Source organism: Antechinus flavipes, chromosome 2, assembly GCF_016432865.1.
Source record: "Antechinus flavipes isolate AdamAnt ecotype Samford, QLD, Australia chromosome 2, AdamAnt_v2, whole genome shotgun sequence".
NCBI classification, from domain to species: Eukaryota; Metazoa; Chordata; class Mammalia; order Dasyuromorphia; family Dasyuridae; genus Antechinus; species Antechinus flavipes.
The window spans coordinates 655,653,814-655,674,490 of NC_067399.1; the positions used below are offsets into that span (position 1 = coordinate 655,653,814).

Here is a 20,677-nt window from a genome sequence, read left to right on the forward strand (position 1 = left end):
GGCGAGACTGGAAGTGGCCAGAGGAGAGCGGGGTGTCCTACTTTCTTTGGTAGAATGGAAACAGCTTGAGGGAAGAGACTCAGGATCTCAGTCCTTAGCCCAGCACCCGGCACACAGGGACTAGAACAGGGACCAGACCTCTTATCTCACAGCAGAAGGAACACCCAGAGGGGGAGCCCCTTCAGCACCCGGTCTGTGGGCATCCCGGACCCTGGCAGAGCGGCTGGCGCCGGAGACCGTTGTCTTGGGCAGCCTGCGGGAGGCCCGGCTCACGGGCACAGGATGCTGTCGGTCTGAGCAGCAGAGCCGGGTCAGCCGAGGGGGCCGGGGGAGAAAAGCCAAATAAGACGCCAGACGCGTGGTTCGTTAGTCAAACAGGCCTGTTATTTGTGTACAAAACTCTACAATTACAAAAGTCACATAAAAAGGGGTCTCCGAAGCAGCCGCCCCCGCGGGGGCTCAAGGCACAGAACGCGGAAAGAACGGCCGCACAAAGGCACCGCGGCCGGCTGGGGACACTCATGGTGGCTCCGGACGCTGGTCGGGGGCCCTGGTTGTGGGCTCTGGTTGCTCACCCCCTCCCCATAGCCCACACAGAACCAGCCACACTGACTTCCGTGCCCGGGAGCAGCCCTTGGTGGCCAGCTTGGGGCAAACCCGAGCTTCCCACACTCGGCCTCTTGCTTGGGCTTAAGCCAGAAATCTTCCTTCTTCTTGGGCCTGAGCTTCCTAGCTGGGACACGAGTGGGCCAGAACATGAGTGGGCCGGGACAGCCGCCCATGGAGACAGAGATGGGGGGTGGGAGGCCCCAGGGCTCCGGGACCCCAGGTTGGCCCCTCAGTCACGCCACCACAGAAGGCACGGGAACGGGGTCTTCGGCCGGTCGGCCCTGGCTCTCCGCCTCTGTCCCGGGGAGGGGGACAGCTGAGTCAGGACCCTGCAGGTCCCAGAGAAGCTGGGGACAGGAGGACGGGCTCCCAGCGGACAGGGCCCAGGGCTCCAGGGGTCTCACCCCCCCCCAGTCCGGTGCAGGCCATCACAGGCCCGGCGGGTGCTCCCCAGGGTAGCACATGCAGCAGCCGCCCCCTGAAAACTCCATGTCCGGCTTCCTCTCGCTCCCGAGGAGGCCGTCGGTGACCGAGTGCTCCGAGATGATGTCCTCCACCCTCGTGATGTAGAGAAGGGTGAGCAGCACACCCAGGAACTGCGCAGGAGACGGAGCAGAGTCGGGGGCCGCCCTCCCACCCGCAGCACCCCGAGCCCGCCGTCCCTCCCGGGGAAAAGGGCGCCCGGGTCTGGAGCCCGGGCTCTGAGTTCAAGTCCTGCCTCTGCCAGGGACTCACAGCACCATTTACTGTTGCTAAGACTGACAGGCTCCACCTCTCGGGGTCTCAGTTTGCTCATCTGTGGGATGGGAGAACGAGACCCCCACTGACATCATCAGGCCGGAGCGAGGCCCAGGGGGAACCTGTGTCAGCAGCTCTGCAGACCTCGGGGCCATATAGAGAGGCCGGCCTTCATCAGTATTGGGGGGGGGGAGGGGGAAGGGGTGTGAAGCCAGGGAGATCCGGGTTCGAATGCTGCTCCGACACACACTGGCTGCAGGAACTGGGCACTTGGGAAGGTGCCCGTCTACACTGGCAGAGGAGCCTCCTGCCCCAGAGCCCCTGAGATCACAGCTCCGTCCGGGCACTGTGGGCAGTGTGGGCCACAGGAAGTGCAGCCTCAGTGGGAGGGGGGTCACCGTCCCCATTTTGCAGAGGAGGAAGCTGAGGGCGCGGGCTCAGAGAGTGCCAGCGTCTGCCCCGCTCCAGCTGTCATTCTGCTTACTACCCCCACCCCCCCGCCCTGCCTCCCGCACGGGGCCCCCTCACCTGGGGCAGCAGGATGCCCAGCAGGACGGCAGCCATGATGGTGTAGTTGTCCGTGAACCAGATGATCACGGCGTTGGTGCAGCCGCGGATGTAGATCACGTCCAGGACGCTCAGGCGCTGCCCGGGGGGACAAGAAGGATGGGGGGGTGGGGGGTGGGGGCTCGGACCCTGACCGGCCTCTGCCCTTCCGGCCTGACGTCCCCATCCTCGAACCCTGCCCCCTGCTCTGACGTTCTAGATCCCGGGTTCTAAGGGCTGCTCCAGGTTAACATTCTAAGTGACAGAGAACAGGGAGCCAGGGAGATCCCATAACCTCTCTCGGGTTCATCTATAACACGGGGACAGGTGGCGTCGCTGGCAGGATCAGGTACAATTACATCTTATAAAGAGCTTTGTAAACGGCTCAAGAGAACCAACAGGCGGCGCCGTCCGCCCGTCCAGGGCCCCCGATCTGGGCAGGGCCCTCCGGGTCTCTCTGGGCACCCAGGCAGGCAGGCACGGGGGGTTCCAAGCCCCTGCTCCTTCCTCCTCCACTTTCCTTCCTTCCTTTTCCCGCTCTCTCCCGCCTGTCTCTCCTTTTCTGTCTCTGTCCCTCAGACAGACTCCTCCCTGGGGGTGTGGGCCGGGCCCCCTGAGCCCATTTCTGTCTGTAAGGATGTGGGGGAACCCCCGGAGCCACAATGAGGAAGCATCTGGACCCGGAACCCCAGCGCCCCCTCCCCCCAGCCTGGTTCTTGCTTCCACGGCCGCGCTGACCCAGGCCCGGAGCTCTCTGGGACCAGGGGCGGGCCAGAAGCCTCTGAGGCACCGGCCCAGCTGGGGAAGCTCCCTCGGCACTGGGGGGAGGCGGGGGGAAGGGGAGGGAGCACTGGGTTCTGACACTGGAAAGCTCTCACCTCCTGGTCGATGGTTTTGTAGCCACACATGGTGTTGATGACGGCAGACTGAAACAGAGAGGAGCGGTCAGAGCGGCGAGGAAGGTGACCCAATTTCCCCAGAACTGGCTTCCTTTGTAGCCCGAGGGATTTTGTTGGCAGCATTTGGAAACACAACTTGGGGACAAGGGACCATGGCTTCCCCAGACACTGTCCGAGAGCCAGGAGGGCTCGGCCGCCCCTGGTTTTTCCAGAGGGGAGGGGGGTCCTCGGAGGCAGCTCTGCCACGGCTGTGATTTGGGGCAGGGGGAAGGGAATAATTCAATTGGAATAGGCAAAAAACAGCTGCCCACGACCTGTTTCCCCCACCCGGCCAGTAGCTGCCCCAAAGTGTGTTTATGGGGCTCAGCTGGAATCCGGGTGTGCAGACGAGGGTCCGGCCCCACCTTGGTCTCCCGGCCCCGCCCGCTGGGGAAGCTCCCGGCAACGTTTGCCGCTAATATTCGCCATCACATTCAGTCGGAGGAACAAGGTTTCTTGTGACCCGAGTCCCCAGACCCTGCTGAGGCGCGCCCACGGACAAGTGGCCGGAGAACGTCCTTGGCCCCCTCCCTGCACACGTCGGCCTGGCGGCCCCTGCTGGAGGCGGCTCCGGGACTCACCGTGTTTCTGAGGCAGCAGGTGTACGGTACTCCGCAAGCCAGGGGCCCGGGGGCCTCGCAGTCATGGTACTGGTTCATGGCCCAGTCTTTGTAGTCTTCTCCCCCGCAGCACTTAAACTGGGAGGGAAGGAAAAAAGTCAGTGTGTGAGAGAGAGACAGAGACAGAGACAGAGAGAGAGAGACAGAGAGAGAGAGAGACAGAGAGACAGAGATAGAGACACAGAGACAGAGAGAGACACAGAGACAGAGAGAGACAGAGAGACAGAGACAAAGAGAGACAGAGAGAGACAGAGACAGAGTCAGAGACACACAGAGAGACAGAGATAGAGATACAGCCAGAGACAGAGAGAGAGAGAGAGAGACAGAAAGACAGAGACAGAGACAGACAGAAAGACAGAGACAGAGAGAGACAGAGACACAGAGACAGAGAGACAGAGACAGAAACAGAGACAGAGAGACAGAGACAGAGACAGAGAGATAGAGAGAGACACAGCCAGAGACAGAGAGACAGAGACAGAGACACAGAGACAGAGAGAGACAGAGACAGAGACAGAGAGATAGAGAGAGACACAGCCAGAGACAGAGACAGAGAAAGAGATAACAAGGCGATGGCCTCCTCCACGGGCCCTCAGAGAAGGCAGCACACACTTGCCAGCCAGGCCCTTTTCATCAGAGGAGACTTTACAATTAGCTGAGGTGAGGAAGGCCATTTCTGCCCTCATGGCTAAGGAGCCAGGCCTGCAGCTGATGCCAGGCCCAGGCATTAAGTCAAGTGCAATCTCTTGCTTCAGTTTCCCCAACTATAAGAATCTGATCTTGGGGGGACCCGGCAAGAAGAAATTCTGCCCCTCCGAGGAGCTGCTGGCCGGCTTGAAGATGAGCAGGGTTTTCAGAGCCCCCGAGCATCCATTTGGTGTCTGGAGCCAAAATTCAGAGGCTCCACAAGTGGGGGGAGGGGGGAGGGGAGGCTGGCCACCTTCCACCTTGCGAGGTGTTCTGGGCTCTGGGGGTGCATTTCCTTCAGGGCCCTGGGTGGGGGCCAAGAAACCCCTTTTATCAGTGCTTGGGGTCTCCCCAGGTGGGGGGAGGATGGAAAGAGGACCAGAGGTCGAGGCGAGCTCATGCTCTTTTTTGGAAGCTTCCACCGGAGAGAGGGGACCTGCCCCACCCCCTCCCGGCCCTCCCTTCTCCCCCCTCCTGCCCAAGACCCGGGGGCCCTGAGTCTGTGAGCTGGGGGAGGGGGGAGAGCCCAGGAGGACCGGCCCCCAGAACAGCCAGGAGCCCCCGTCTGCCCCCAGGCTCCAGGATTCTCAGAGGGGACTGTGCTCCCGAGCCTCAGTTTCCCCATCGAGCCTCCGAGGGCCCTTTGTGAGGAAAACCTCCGGCCACGGGGACCCTTTGAGCACTACGCAAACGCCTCGTGATCAGCGCCATGACGGTGGGCGCCCGCACCCCTGCGTTGTGCCCAGGCACAGAATTCGGGTCGGGAAGGACTTTGGGGACACTCAGGTTAACTCATTTTTACCAACAACCGAGAGTCCAGAGGGTGCGTCCGAGCAGAACCAGAGCCAGTGCCTCGGACCCCGAGTGTGCAGGGTCACAGTCCCCACGATGCCCTCGCTCCCTCCCCTACGTCACCGGCCCATGGGGGGGGCAGGAAGGAGGAGGGAGGGAGGACGGGAGCACCTCCCTCTCCCCCTCCCCCACCCCGGGAGGGCAGGTCAAGAAGGGCCAGAAGCAGGGACCATTCCCAGGAAAACAAGCCCCAGGCAGGCCCCGCTCACCCGCTCCTGGACAAAGTCCATGATGTTCTTAAAGTCCAGGTCATCGTAGTAATTCTTAATTCCCCTTCGGATGTTGTCATTCAGAAACTCGATGGTCTGTTCGGAAAAGAGAAATTAGGGAAAGGTCGGTGGGTCCCGGAGTCTCTCCCTTCTCCCCGACTCCTTACGGGGCTGCTCAGCGGGACCCCCGTTAGAGGTCACAGCCCTTTGGACGCTGGCCCCTCACAGGTGAGGAAGGAAGGCCCAGGAAGGCCCTGCGCGCTCCGCCAGCTCTGGCTTCTTAGCTGAGGGAAAGCGGCTTGGCCAAGGGCGCCCGGGCCCCGGGAGTTCTGATGCCGGGAAGAGCCGCCCCCTCCTGATCTGCGGCGGGGGCGGGCAACTCTCCCCGGGAAGAATGCCCGCTCCCGCCCTCAGTCTGTCTGTGCGCGAGCTCTCCGGCAAACAAAGGGCCTCACAGCGGCCATGAGGGGGCGACAGGCCCGCCCCGGAACAATGGGGGCCTTCAGGCCGCGGGGACGCCGAGGCCCCAACAAGGGGCCTTCTCCCGACCGTGAGGGAGAGCCAGACCGCAAAGTCGGGGGCGGGGGAACCCTCCCCCAGCCAGGCCTGGGCCGGTCCCCAACACCCAGCGCAGGCCCCGCGGGCCCGGCCTTCTCTCGGCCGCGCTCTGGGGCCGCTGCCTCCCCGGGAATGGAACCTTGCGCCAGGGCCGAGGAGGGGTCGCTCAAGAAAGACCCGGACCCAAACCCTTCTCCCACAGTGCGTGCGGGACTCCGGGCGGCCCCTCACCCTCTCGGCCCCATCACGGCGTGGGCGCTGGACAGAGGTTCTCACCCGGGGTCAGGAGCTCGGTTTTCTCTTATCCGGGTAACCCCGTTTCAGCGGGACTGTTTCCGTGTAATTCTGGGAGCTGTGACCTCAGCACTTACGCCCTCCCCCCCCCCCCCCAAGGGCCGCTCAGTTCCCAGATGCCCCACGGGAGCCGGGGCCCCACACGGCGAGAGCCTCACGGTTACAGATCGTACAGAGGTGCCGGCCCACACCGGCGGGGGGCGCTCTCCACTGGGAGGTTCCGGCCAGCCCTGCCCCCGCTGTGCGCAGCACACAAAGGGAAGCAGCTCCCGGCCCGGGGCACTCAGCGCCCTCGGGGCTCCCCACGGAGACCGGGAACGCTCCCGGGCACTCAGCGCCCTCGGGGCTCCCCACGGAGGCCAGGACCGATGCTCCCGGCCCGGGCACTCAGTGCCCTCGGGGCTCCCCACGGAGGCCAGGACCGATGCTCCCGGCCCGGGCACTCAGCGCCCTCGGGGCTCCCCATGGAGGCCGGGAACGCTCCCGGCCCGGGCACTCAGCGCCCTCGGGGCTCCCCATGGAGGCCAGGACCGATGCTCCCGGCCTGGGCACTCAGCGCCCTCGGGGCTCCCCACGGAGGCCAGGACCGATGCTCCCGGCCCGGGCACTCAGTGCCCTCGGGGCTCCCCACGGAGGCCAGGACCGATGCTCCCGGCCCGGGCACTCAGCGCCCTCGGGGCTCCCCACGGAGGCCGGGAACGATGCTCCCGGCCCGGGCACTCAGCGCCCTCGGGGCTCCCGCGGGGCCACGGCCGGAACGATGCTCCCGGCCCAGCTCCTCGGGGCTGCAAACCTCAGCTCCCCCACCGGACACGTGGGCGGCCTCAGGGGTGCAGAGGCTTCCCTCGGCCGCTGCCTGACTGCCCCAGAGGCGCCAGAAGGGACCGCCACCGCCCCGGAGCCTTTGCTTCCCCAGAACACAGCTCCTGACCGAGGCACTCGCGGCCCGTTAAGGGCCACGCCCAGCGCACGCCCGGCCCCCCGCCCCCTCTGAGGCAGGGCACCCGCAGGACAAGGGGGGGTTCACGGGTCTCCCCTGAGGCAACGGGGCTGAGGGACCTGCCCAGGGCCGCACAGCCAGGAAGCGCTAAGGGTCTGAGGCCGTTAGAGCTCGGGTCCTCCCGACTTCAGGGCTGGGGCTCTATCCCCTGCCCCAAGGGTAAGCCTCCAACCCCGAGCGCAGCGCGCCTTCTCCTGCCTGTTCCTCCGGTGCCCCAAACTCCTCACGTGACTGGGGGTCAGTGGGAGCCACTGAGCGAAGCGGCCCGGACCCCTCCCCTCCCCCATCAATCCCCGGGGGCGCCAGGGCAGCCAAGCACCTCCCCGGCAGACCCGCAGCGGGAGCCACCTGAAATCCAACTAAACCGTGCTGGCCCTGGCCGGGGGACAGTGGGGGGGGGGGGGGGGGGCACAGGGGAAGAACTAGCCTGCCGGGCCCTCAGAGGGGGAGAGACAAGGAGCTCCGTCAGACAGACTGATCCGGGAGCGCTGAAACAAAGCACTGGGGAGGGGGGGCAATAAAGGTCTCCCCCTGCGACCCTCTCCCAGTTTCCCTCAGATTCCCAGGCTGACGCGGCTGACCACTGTTCCTCTCAGGTTCCTAGAGTTACCCCATTAAAGTGCAAGTTCCTGGGGCAGGGTTCCTTTTCTAATAGATTTAGTGCCTGGCACATAGTAGGTGCGCAACAAAGTAACAACCTGTACCTAACAAAAGTACATCAAAAGGAAGAGAAAGGCCGTAACATGGTAATAAAATACATTTAAAAATGTTTATTTATTTAAATAAATTAAATAAAACCCAAAAACTGCAGTTTCTTATTAATATTACGAGCCCCCACCGGCATGCTCCCCATTGGTTCTCAGCCTTTCGAAAGGCCAGTTACTCCGGGTGAACGGCCGGGCAGAAACCTCCTGCCCAAACACTCCGCCCGCACATCCTGGGTCCCCCGAGAGAGAAGGCGCAAACTCAGAGAACACATGTGCCCATGAGCTCAGTCACTGCTTCCGGGAACCCTCCCTCTGGGAGCCCCCTCTCCTTCTCCCCAGGCTTAGCTCTCTGCCCCTCCCTGGGGGTGTCCTTGGGGGCCCGCTTCCTTGCTCTGCTTTATCTGTCCTAGATCCGACTCTCGGCTGCCCGAGGCACACTGTGCCGGCTCCCACGGACACCCGCGGCCTACGCCAACAGGAGGGAGACCTTCTGACTTGGGGGTAGGAAAGGACGTCGCCTTGTTAACGTGGAAGAGCTGGGAGGGGGAAGAAGAAACGTTCTTCCCTCTCCCCCTCCCTCCCCACAAAGACAATTCCCTCGGGGGTCCTTCCCCCTGGTGGGCCGGCTGTGGGAGGGAGCGTCTGCATCACACACAGGCCCAGAGACGGGCCTGGTTCTCCCGCCAGCCCCGGGATCGCTCCCGCACGGTATCAGCTGCTTTCACACAATGGCCTCTGTGACCTGTGTCACAGACTGGGGGGTCCGACGCGCCCGGCCCACCGGGGATTGGTGAGTGATCAGTGGGTGAGACCTCTCTGTTCTGTGACGAGCTGGTTTGGGGGCAGCTCAGAAATCGCCACTCTGGCAAAGGGGGAGCAGAGAACTGACTCATGGGACAAACCCAAAGGGCGCTGACATCTCAGTGCAGAAACACGACAGCTAGGAGGGCCCTCGGAAGGTGGGACACAGCAGGTCAGGGCCAGAGAAGGCGTCCGAGTCTCGACCCCGATGTCAGAAGTGGCATTCGGGGGCCCCGTAACAGCTGAGGCCAGAAGTCAGGGGCCGCCCGGCTGCGAGCCAGGATCAGTGCCCTTCCCCGCAGAGAAGCGAGGGTTCCTGCTCTTGGGGCGAGGGTAGGAGAGCTGAGGGGGCAGGGACGTCGGGGCGGGGGGGCCTGGGAAGCTCGGTGCCCTCAGCGCCCACCCCCGCGGCAGCATCTGGAGGAGATGAACTACTGAGCAAAGGCTCCCTTTGGGAGGGGCGGGGACGGAGGCAGCAGCTCCCAGGCCTTGGTGCCAAGGAAGAGAAACGCCCCCCGCGATGGCCACGGCCAGAGGAGACCCGGGGAAGGATGACTCAAAAGCAAACGGAGCCGCTGCTTTTCAGGGAAGAGAAAGAGCGGTGGAGCCCAGGAAGGGCAGTGGAAGGCAGGAGACATCCCAGCTGTGCGACCCTGGTCTAGTCACTCCACGCTGCCCTGAGCAATGAGGGGGCCTCTCGGGAGCTCCTCTGACTCCATCCAGGCTGCCCCAGCCCTGGGCCTTCACTCAGGAAGTCCTGAGCTCAAAGGGGTCCCAGGCCCTTACTGGTCACCTAACTTCCGTCTGCTCCCCTTGCACATGCATGGAAAGGAAGCCCTGAGGTAAAGCGAGGTTCAGAGAAAGGGAGCCACAAAACGGCAGCGCCTCCGAGGCCGTCTGCTCCCAGCCTTTCACCGAGCCGTCTCCCTGGCCAGCGGCCGTCCTGCAGCTTCGTGGAGGCGGCGGCCACCCTGAAGCATCTGTCTCACATGCCCTAAATCCGCCCCTGCGAATCCTGCCCTCGGAGAGCCCGCCGAGCACAAGGGGCCCGGCTTGCGGGGATGCCCCGGGCTGGGGAGATCCCATGAGGCTGCTCTTCCTAGCCCAGGCAGCCCCGATTCCTCGCGCCAGTCCCACAGAACATGGCGGTCTCCTAGCAGACAAAGCGCCAGATTCTCCAAGTCTTCCCTAAAACACGGCGCTCGGGCCTGAAGAAGACAATCCCAACATGCTGGGCCCGGAGAGGGGGGCGGGGAGCTGTGCCATCACATCGGCTTCTATAGCGGCCAGGTTACAGAGGATGTGTCCATCTTGTGATCCACTAATGCCCCGAGATCTTTTTCACAAGCACTGCCGTTCCTCCAGCTTCAGCTTGTGGAGGCAATAGTTAGTTGTTGTTGTTGTTGTTGTTGTTTCCTTTTTCTTTTTTTTTTTGCTGAGACAGTTGGGGGGTTCAGTGACTTGCCCAAGGTCACACAGCCAGGAAGTATTCAGTGTTGAGACCAGATTTGAACTCGGGTCCTCTTGATTTTGTGTCATTCCTCCTCCCCCTCCACAAACCATGCTCCATCTTTTTGTTCTCTTGCTTTTTGCTTATGATGCTCTATATCAGTTCACATCTTCTTGATTTTCTCTCTCTCTCTCTCTTTCTCTCTCTCTCTCTCTCTTTCTCTCTCTCTCTCTTTTTTTGTTGCGCCTATTGGGGTTAAGTGACTTGCCCAGGGTCCCACAGCCGGGAAGTGTTAAGTGTCTGAGACAAGATTTGAACTCAGGTCCTCCTGACTTCAGGGCTGATGCTCTATCCACTGCACCACCTGGCTGCCCGGGAGTCAATAGTTTTTTAAGACTTCAACTGAATAAGTATTCACCAAGAATCCATCCTCAGGGATTCCTATTGTTCCATCACATCCTGCCCAAACTTCCTGTCTCTCAAGTCCTCCTGGTTCCTGCTCTTCCTCCTAATGAATGGGATCGTTGTCTCTTCCAGCTCTGTATCAGCTAATAACCAATGAGCATTCATTAAGTGCGTACTGTGTGCCCGGCACTGTGCTAGGTGACAGGGATACAAAGACAGAACTAAAAACAGTTGCCACCAAGGCTTGTAAGTAAAGCTAGGGAAAAACAGCACGTACACATCAGGCACATACAAAATAAACCCTAGGTGACTAGTGGCTGGGAACATCAATAACCAATCGGAAAACAAGCACTTACTAAGCACCTACTGTGTACCAGGCACTGTGCTAAGTGCCAGGAAAACAAAGAAAGGCAAAAACACCCTCCCTGGGGGAGCTGCCACTCAAGGCGAGGTGGTGGAACAAAGCAAGCAGCTCTCTCTGAAAAGAGCAAGGATGCTACATGGCTGCTACAAGGATACAGATGTCGGCCATTACCGTTCCCAGCATCCAGCCCAAAGTGGCCGCCTTATCCACAAGAGGAGCAAACGAAACTAAAAACCAATCGGCTACAACGTAGGGAGGCCGTGCCGGCTGCATTTCTCTGTGCCCCCCATGGAATAACCCTGGCCAAGGAGGAAATAAGGGTCGTGGGGCATGAGCCATTGCTCCTGGGATCGCTGCTTCCCTTTCTGCTTGTACACTGACCGTCCCTCTGAAAGGCGCTCTAGAATCTTGCTGGGAAGCGAAGGTGAGCCTGCGGTTTCATTCTCTTTTCTTTGAAATGGGGACGTTTCCTTTCGGGGGAGCCGGGCGGCAAAGTGAACGGAGCACTGGGCTTCGAGGGGGAAGGGAACTGCCCTTTAGGAGTCTCACTCTTAGAAACGAGCAGGGCCAGGAGATCATTATATACTTCAACAATAATACTATAGGATGATCAATTCTGACGGACCTGGCCATCCTCAGCAATGAGATGAACCAAACCAGTTCCAATGGAGCATAATGAACTGAACCTGCTACACCCAGCGAAAGAACTCTGGGAGATGACTAGGAACCATTACATAGAATTCCCAATCCCTCTATTTTTGCCCGCCTGCATTTTGGATTTCCTTCCCAGGCTAATTGTCCACTATTTCAGAGCCCGACTCTTTTTGTACAGCAAAATAACGGTTTGGTCATGTAGACTTATTGTGTATCTAATTTATACTCTAATATAGTTAATATCTACTGGTCATCCTGCCATCGGGGGGAGGGGGTGGGGGGAAGGAGGGGAAAAGTTGGAACAAAAGGTTTGGCGATTGTCAATGCTGTAAAATTACCCATGCATAGAACTTGTAAATAAAAAGCTATTATTTAAAAAAAAGAGTCTCACTCTTGGAGGTTTGTGTCCCCTTTGATCAGGATCTCCCGGGCTCCACGGGGTCGAGACAGAGTCCAAACCTTTCAGGGTGAGAGATCAACCCCCAGAGAAATTCTAAGTTCTCATTCAATGGAGGAATCCTGGTCTGCTCGGCCGTCCCAGCCCCCACCGACATACCCCATGGCACAGCCTCCCTCAGCCGAGGTCTTTGCAGACGGCCTCAGGGATTTGCCGGGCCCCTCCTGCCCCCGGAGAAAGCGCTCTCAGCACCAAAACGCCATCTCCCATAGATCCGCCGCTCTAGAAGTCAGTCTCTTGGCAAACTGGTTTCTATCCAACAATAAACTTTCATTTTGCCACCAATACTTCGGGAATGAGTGAATTCTTTCACTCTAAACCTGCGGCCAATTAAAAGGGGATTCTTAACAACTCTCTTATTGTCACTAACATCACCACCAGGAACTGAGACCGCTCAAACCGCATCAGGCGCGTATCTAGACTCAGACACGTTCTGTGTGTGACCCGGGACAAGTCACTTCACCCCGTTTGTCTCAGTTTCCTCATCTGTAAAATGGGATGATGAAGAAAATGGCACAAGGAGTCAGATACAACAAAAAGTGACTGAACAAGAACTTCCTTTTTTCTAGTCCCACAGCATCCCTCTCACTGTTCACACTCTTTCAGACATCACTATTGACTCAGCAATGTCTAGCTCTTATTGGCCAATTCAGAGGGTCACAGACCCAGAGCGAGAGGGGACCTTCTATTCCAACGCACTCGTTTTACAGATGGAGAAACTGAGGCGAAAGGAGACTGTAATCCAGCCGGGATTACTTGGGCAGAAAGTGTCCGCGGGAGGATTTGAATCCAGGACCCTTGAACCCAGAGTGAAGGCAATCTTCAATGTGTCATTCAGTCTCTTAGGAATAAAGCAAGCAGGTCTCAAAATCCGGACTTACTACGAGCAGTTAAGTGTTCCCTCCCCCTAACCGAGACTGAAAGGAGGGTGGGAGCCCGAGGGCTGGCTGGGAATTCGGGGGCCAGAAGCCCAAGGGCTCCTTGAGGGTCGGGACACGTGTGGGGAACACAAAGGCAGGAAGGAAACGATCAGAGCAGAGGGGGAGCCCCGGCAGGGCCCTCGGCCGCAGCCTGTGGCGTCTGGAGCAAAGGGGCGAGCAGGAACCCCGTGGGATGCAACGGAGCCGGCAGAGCAAGATTCAAGTCCCAGCACTGCCGTGAAGCCCCCCCCCTCCCCCGCTCAGCTTCCCCCTCTGTAAAATGAGGCGAGTCGGTGTCTCCCGGTCCCTGAGCTCGAAAGCTCCGGTGACCACTGGGCTGGTGGTGGCTGGTGCTGGGGGAGCTCTCGGCCACCCCCCCCAAACCTCCTGGGGACTTGATTTACAGGAAGAGAAGAAAGCAGGAAAGGAGGGAGAGGTCATTCACTGCCCAGAGGAGCGGGTGAAGCCCAGGGGGGGCATGAAAAACCCCCACTTCTGGCCACCGCGCGAGGTCCCTTTGGCCCAGCTCCCCCAGGCCTCTCTCCCTCCTCCTCCGTCCCCTCCCACCTCAATGAGGCCTCTTCCTCTCCTTTCTCCCAGGAAGCAGCGCCCCGAAGGACGCCCACCTGGCCTGGCTTTGTCATTTACGTGAGACTGTGTCACACCAGGGGTCCCCCCTGAGCCTCAGCTGCTTCATCTACAAAACGGTCCCCACCCCACTCATCTCCGGGCTCAAAGAGGGCTCAGGCTGGGGGGGTCCGAGGCAGCGTCGCAGCAAGGCTGGAGCCTCGTCTCCCAGGGAGGCAGCTCTGGGGTCAATCCACTCCAAGTCCCCAGAAACCGCCCCCAGGTAGTGCCTGAGGGGGCCCGTCCTCCCGGGGACACCGGCTGGGGCAGGAGGCCCAGGGCGGTGAGGGGAGGCCGGGCTTGGGGGCCTCGTCCTGCCTGACCTCACCCAGGGGGTCACTGTGTCCCCGGGACGGACACGAGGGCCTGCGAGGGAGCCGACCCCCCCCCCAGGGCCCCAGGAGCCGCCTCCCCAGGTGCCAGGAGCCCCAGGCGGATTTCTCTGCCCAAGCAGCCCGGGGGGGAGGGGGGGAGGCTTCGATTCCCTGTCCCAGGGGTGGCCCTCCCCCTCCCGCTCCGTGGCCCGGCCCTGCCACGCTCAGCCCCCTCCCCCGCCAGTTCTGGTTCCCAGGCCCGATGGAACAGCCGGCCAGAGAGCGCCCCCCGGAGGGCGGGTCAGCCGGGACTCCTCCTGCAGGGGAGCGGGAACCCGCACCCTCCCCCCCTTCCATCCCAAGGGGCGGGGCTTCCTGCCAATGCCAGCCCCTCCTCCCTCCCCGGTTTCAATTACCTAGTTTGATTAAAAAGCTGATTTTATCAAGAAAGCCTCTGAGTCTGTGCTTGGGAGAGATTCAGGCCGGGTTCTGATTTGGGAGATAAATGGACGGCGAATGGGGTCAAAACTGGGGGGGGAGGGGAACCAGGGGGGAGGGGAGGGGAAGGGGGGAGGGGCAGGGAGGAAGAAGAAGAGGGAAGAGACAAGAGAAGGAAGAACAGGAGGAAGGGAGGAGGGGAAGGCAGGGAGAAGGAAGAGGAAAAACAGGAGGAAGGGAGAGGGGGGTAGGAGAGAAGAGAAAGTAGAAGGAGAAGGAAGAACAGGAGGAGGGGAGGGAGAGGGGGAGGAGGAAGCCTTCCTAGAGGAACACTTGGGATCTCCCGCCTTTCCTCCCTCCTTCTCCCTCTCTCCTCACCTTTGTCTCCCCTGTGCCAAGAGGCCCAATAGCCCAAGCGGCTCGTGGGGAGCCACTGACACCCATGTTGGGGGGGGGAGACCGGCCTCTCCTTCTAACCGGACCTCGGGGGCTCCCCCGGCGACAGGTCGGTTCTGGGCCCCCCCAACCCCCTGACCGTGAGGGGCCAGCTCTGGGCGGAGCTTTGCCGTCGGGGTGACTGGGGTCAGACGGGCAGGGACCCCTTCACAGGGAGCTGAGGGCGGCCCGGGAGTGGGGGCAGAGCACTCCCTGCAGCCTGGCGGGCTCCGATGTGGCGAGGAGCGGCGGCTGCCTAAGTGACCCAGGGAACGCCCCCGCGCCCCCCGCGCCCCCCACACCCCCCACACTCGATCCCGCAGAGCGCACAGAACAGACGCCGCCGGCCCCCACGGGGCTCCCGGGTCCCAAGGACACCCCCGGGCCGGCCAGCCCTGAGCCCGACCCCCGGACGGGGCCGACCGGCCGAGGCCTCCATTACTTTGTAATCTCCATCCCAAGGGATGTCTAAGAGCCTCAGTTTCTCCCTCTGCGAGATGGGGCCGAGGACCCGACACAAGCCCCTCTGCCCGCCCCCACCCCGTCGCAGGAAGTGCTCAACCAGTTCTAAAACTAGGAACGGTGAAAGGGACCGCGGGCCCAGAATCAGAGGATGGGGAAGGGTCAGGTCGGCAAGGCCGGTGAGCCCAGCAAACCCCCCGGGGAACAAGTGCGATTGCTGTCGGGGCGGCCCCGGGGAGCGTCCCCAGCTCAAGGAGCGTCCGGCTGTGACCCCGTCACTGACAGCCAGTCACTGGTAACGCACAGGCGGGGGCGAGGACGCGGCACTGACCCCGAGAAGTCGGGGGCCTTGGGCTCTCCCTGAGCCCCCTCCGGCGGCCTGTGGCTGTGTCAGTGAGCACTCGGGCGACTTCGGGGGGAGGAAGGACCCCGGGGCCCGCACTGACCCCCCCTCTCCCCCCGCCGCCCTCCCTGCTCACCTGGTTCCTGAAGGTCAGGGCCACCACGCCCCCGATGAGCTCGATGATGAGGCAGATCCCCAAGATGTACATGAACTGTGGGAGGAAGGGAGTCACTGGGGGGGCCAGCACTACCCTTCCTGCGCCCACTTCACAGATGAGGCAGCTGAGGCTCCACAGCAGGGAAGCTGCCTCCCTGGGCGTCCAAGCCCGTCAGTGCTCGCTCTGGTACCCAAGGCCACCAGGGGCGCCACGAGCACAGCGCCGGGGCCCCAGGGTCTGCCTCAGTCTCCCTATCTGTAAAAGGGGGCCTCCCCTTCAGAGACTGACTGACTGACTGACTGACCACGGACCGTGAGGGGCCCTCCCGCACCCTCGAGGCCGGAGCAGCAGGCCGGGGAGCCCCCCACCGGGCAGGGGCGGGGGTGGGCCGGCTTACCGCCTGGAGGAGACAGAAATTGTCCCGGAGGGAAGCCAAGACCCCCACGAAGGAGACGATGAACATGATGACCCCGAGGAGGATGAGGATGATGGCGGGCGCGAGGAAGGCACTTTCGAGGGTCTTGTATTTCTGGCGCTCGACTTCCGCGTAGATCCCCACGGAGAGAATTAAGGCACCGACAAACTGCAAGCAGAGACGGCAACGGTGACTGTCTTTTCCTCCCTCATAAAAAAGGGGGAGAAAACACAAAGTTACAGCTATGAGAACTCCCAGGAGAGGAAACTCCCTCCACCAAGGCAGGGCAGCACCCTCTCTGGGACATGTCGGGGATCCCCAGAGTTCTATCCACGTGCCAGCCTCCTGGAGGGCAGCTCTCCACCCGCTGGGCCAGCTGCCTCTCGGCCACGGGCTAAAAAGAGGCGTTATTAGGGGCCAAGTGATGAAGGGGATGAGCTCCCTTCGGTGAGGGGATGAGGGGATGAGCTCCCTTCGGTGAGGGGATGAGGGGATGAGCTCCCTTCGGTGAGGGGATGAGGGGATGAGCTCCCTTCGGTGAGGGGATGAGCCCCCCTCGGTGAGGGGGATGAGGGGAATGAGCTCCCTTCGGTGAGGGGATGAGGGGATGAGCTCCCTTCGGTGAGGGGATGAGGGGATGAGCTCCCTTCGGTGAGGGGATGAGCCCCCCTCGGTGAGGGGGATGAGGGGAATGAGCTCCCTTCGGTGAGGGGATGAGGGGAATGAGCTCACCTTGATGAGGGGGATGAAAGGGATGAGCTCACTCGGGGGCAGGGGCAGAGGGCATCACCCAGAGGGTTTACAGAGACTGGCTTCACTGCAGTGTCTCCTGGGAAAGCCCCGGGGCTAATTCTGCTCCTCAGCTGAAGGGGATTTCAATCTTGGGGGGAGGGGGGGTCTCCAAAGAGATCTCTCCACAAGAGATCCCAGCTAGGAGTTTCCTTTCCCCACGAGCCTGGGGGGCGGTGAGGACGTGGGCAGAGCGGTTGGCTGGCACTTGGAGGGGAATTTCTTCATTAAAAGACTTGGTTAGCACTTTTCTGTGGGCAACAGGGCCAAGGACTCGGAAACCAGCCTTGTATCCCGAAGCCCCGACTCCCACGTGCGGGACCAGCGGGACCTCACACGGGGCCCTCAGAGACCTGCAGCCTGAGGGTCCCGAGACAGCCGGAGGCCGCCAGGCCCAGGGCTCTGCAGAGAATGACTGGGTTCCCCACACTTGGTGATACAATACAAGTTATGGAAATCTTTAGAACCCGAGAGTTCCTTTTGACGCATCTAGACCCAATCATGGCTGGATGCACCTGGAATTTCCAAGAGTCCCCAAGTTTCTCTAGAATCTCCAAGGATTGGAGACTGAGTGACAGTTGAGCTGCTGGGGAGAGCAGTGGGCAAAAAGAGCTCGAGGTTCGGGTCAGGAAGACACGAGATAAATCCCGCCTGGGAAACTCAATAGTCACCAGTCTCTTTCCTTCTCTGTACAATGAGGGGGTGGCAATGAGATGAACCAAATCAGTTCCAATAGAGCAGGAATGAACTGAACCAGCTACACCCAGGGAAAGAACTCTGGGAGGTGACTAAGAACCATTACATCAAATTCCCAGTTCCTCTATTTTTGCCCGCCTGTATTTTTAATTTCTTTCACAAGCTAATTGAAAACTATTTCAAAGTCCGATTCTTTTTATACAGCAAAATAACTGTTTGGACATGTATACTTATATTGTATTTATTTTTTATTTATTTTTTTTTACTTATATTGTATTTAACTTATACTTCAACATATTTAACATGTATTAGTCGTCCTGCCATCTGGGGGAGGGGGTGGGGGGAAGGAAGAGAAAAAGTGGAATAAAAGGTTTGGTAATTGCCAATGCTGAGAAATTACCCATGCATATAACTTATAAATAAAAAGCTATTAAAAAATGAGGGAGAGTGGACTCCATGGTCTCCCTTCCAGTTCTGAATTGTGTTTCCAGATTTTCCCTGATCTCCATCCCTTCCCTGGAGACAGCGCAGGACCTCCAGGAGTTCTAGACTGGACTTTTTGATATACCTAGAAAGACTCCCATTATAGACCTGCACTCACCCCCAGGAATATTCCCAGATACATCTGGAATCTCAGAAACTCCTTTTGATCCGACTAAACTGGAAACAAAGATATCTGGAACCCTGGAGATGGCTTTGGTTACTCAGCAGCAGGTTTGCTGGTTTTCCTTCCTTGCCCCCCCATGCCCCCCAGCTGGCTAACTAAGCAGGCCGGCCCCTTAGCCCCTCGGAGCCAGAAGCTGTACAAGATGAGAAGTCGGACAGAAGTGGTTGTCATGCCAACCAAAGACTGAGGTAAACATTTTGACAGGAGAAATACACAATTTTCCAAAGATAGATCATGAAATGAGCAGCCTCAAAAATAGCCCAGCAGTCCGGGAGATTTTTTACTGCCTTTCCCCTGCCCTGGGGGTCATGGATGGCTGTAACACAGCTAGAAACAGATTTCCATAGAACAAAGAGAACTTTGGGCTAAAAGTTCTCAGGTTAGAAAGAGATGATAACCAACCTTTGTGTAGCCCTTAACTTACAATGATTATCTCCTTTGGCTCTCACAACAACCGGGGGGTAAGTGCTCTCGTTATCCCCTTTTTCCAGACAGAGATGAAGTGACTTGCCCAGGACCACGCAGCTCATAAGCATCTGAGGCTGCATTTGAACTCCTTTACTCTATCCACCGCACCACCTGCAACACTTAGGGACCAGGAAGCTCCAGGGAAATCAGCTCTAGAGCACCCAGGGCACTTTGAATCTAAGGTCCCTAGATCAACTGGACAAAAGAAAGAAAAGCTTGTAAGGGGGTTGTGCGATTACTGCGCACTACATTTCTCAAGGATTCAGACATGAGATTCCACCTGGCTTGGAGAAAGGAGGACTTAGCTCCTCCCCCACAATAAATCAAAAACTCCTCGTAACTCAGGCTCAGAGAGTTGCACAAGGGCACATAGCTGTGAGGAGCTGAAGCACTGAATTCAATGCACTGAGACCCACCCTACGTTGTTCGGTCATTTCGAAACGACTAAAAAAGTCCTATGACTTTCCGTGACTCTGTGTGTGGTTCTCTTGGTAAACTTACAGAATGTTTGCTATTTCCTTCTCCAACTTGTTTTACAGATGAGGAAACTTAAACAAACAGGATCACCCAGCTAGGAAGGGTCTGAAGGTAAATTTGAACTCAGTGGCCCCATGATTCATTGCTGAGCATGGAGTCAAAATCTATAAAGCTCAACAAGTAGCAGCTTTTCAAGTCATTGAACAACAGCCCAAATAACCAGAAATGAGGTGACTTCATGAAGTCATCCATGGGACACCAGATGGTAAGCTGCTTGAGGGCAGGGCCTAGCTTTTGTCTCTTCTGTAATCTCGGGGCACAGGCACATAGTAGGTGCTTAATAAATGTGGCTCCATGGATAAGATAAAAACCAAAGTCCATTATCTCTAGAGAAAGATCCCAAGAGGTAATATTCAGTGACTCCAGTAAAGGAAAACCAGGGGGTCACCACTTGGAGTTCAATCCCCCAAAGGGAGAGCGTAATAAAATGCTTTTTCAGGTACAGTTAACTCCCTGTGCCCCACGTGGAGCCAGGCTTTGGGGAAGGTAGTGACTAAGGGCTTGGCCAGGACCAATCCTTGTCAGAGGGCTAGAATGAGAGCCCATGGTCGGCAGAAAAGCCCACTGGAAGGAATAACAAAAGCTGCCATTTCTGTAGCCATTTCAAGAGTCCCATGGGAACAATGTAAGTATCTGCCTCCTTTTTACAGAGGAGGAAACCAAGACTCAGAAGCTTAGTGACTTATATCCTCAAGGAGATTTGAACTCAAGCCTGCTACCTTCAAGTTCAAGCTCTTTCCAGCAGGGCCCTCTGGGTGCTTGTCTTCCTGCCATCCTCTCCCATTCCCCCACACCCCAAATCACAACCTTGCAGGACAACCAGCACTTCTGATCAGGTGGCTAACTGTCTAGGATGGCCAGTCTCCATCTCAGCCTGTCACTGGGCATCCTTGACCGGCCTGACCACCTCCAGGAAACTGACCACCAGCAAGAGTTCCTGGGCACTGCTCTGCTCTGGCCCTTCCGGTCCACCTCAGACTGAGCACCTTCCCTCCTTCTCTCTCCTCCTCCAGGGGCAGGGGATGAGGCTAAAGGTGTGGGGACCACAAACGGAAAAGGAAGATCATGAGGTGGCTTCCAGTATCCAGCTCTGGTCTATCACGGCCAAGGGTATCGTCCACATGTCACCTACCAACGGACCAAAAGCCCTGATTGAAAGTCACCATGGGCGCTGACAAGAACCAACCCAGAAGCCTCCTTGAGCCAGCCAAAATGAGAAAGTCAGTAAGGATATAAATTAGTCCTTATGAATGTAGTGCACAAAATGAAACGGCCCCTGCCTCAGTAGCTTACCTACTATCTGAGAAAGTAACCTGAAGACATGTGAGGAAATATAAACAGAAGACACAGGAGTTTGGGGGAGGAGGGGGAGGATGGAGAAGTACATGAGCTGGATTTGGGAGGGAGCTCCGATTCTAAGGCAAGGCGGGAGTACATGTGGACCCATCATGAGGACCAAAGGCCTTTGAAACCTGCTCTGTGGGGAGGGAGGGAAAAAATTTGGAACACAAGGTTTTGCAAAG

General features: G+C 59.0%; 1 protein-coding gene across 1 annotated transcript in view; it reads right to left on the bottom strand.

The window, feature by feature from the left end:
* Positions 1 to 362: 362 nt before the first annotated feature.
* Positions 363 to 20,677, bottom strand: part of TSPAN15 (tetraspanin 15) — a 46,077-nt gene continuing 25,762 nt past the window's right edge. The window contains exons 2-8 of the mRNA XM_051982550.1: positions 15,980 to 16,165; positions 15,562 to 15,636; positions 5,197 to 5,292; positions 3,413 to 3,529; positions 2,772 to 2,819; positions 1,876 to 1,992; positions 363 to 1,205 (exon numbers count right to left, since the gene is read on the bottom strand). Coding sequence (XP_051838510.1) covers positions 1,038 to 1,205; positions 1,876 to 1,992; positions 2,772 to 2,819; positions 3,413 to 3,529; positions 5,197 to 5,292; positions 15,562 to 15,636; positions 15,980 to 16,165 — 807 coding nt within the window. The 3' untranslated portion in view covers positions 363 to 1,037. The remainder of the gene's footprint in view (positions 1,206 to 1,875; positions 1,993 to 2,771; positions 2,820 to 3,412; positions 3,530 to 5,196; positions 5,293 to 15,561; positions 15,637 to 15,979; positions 16,166 to 20,677) is intronic.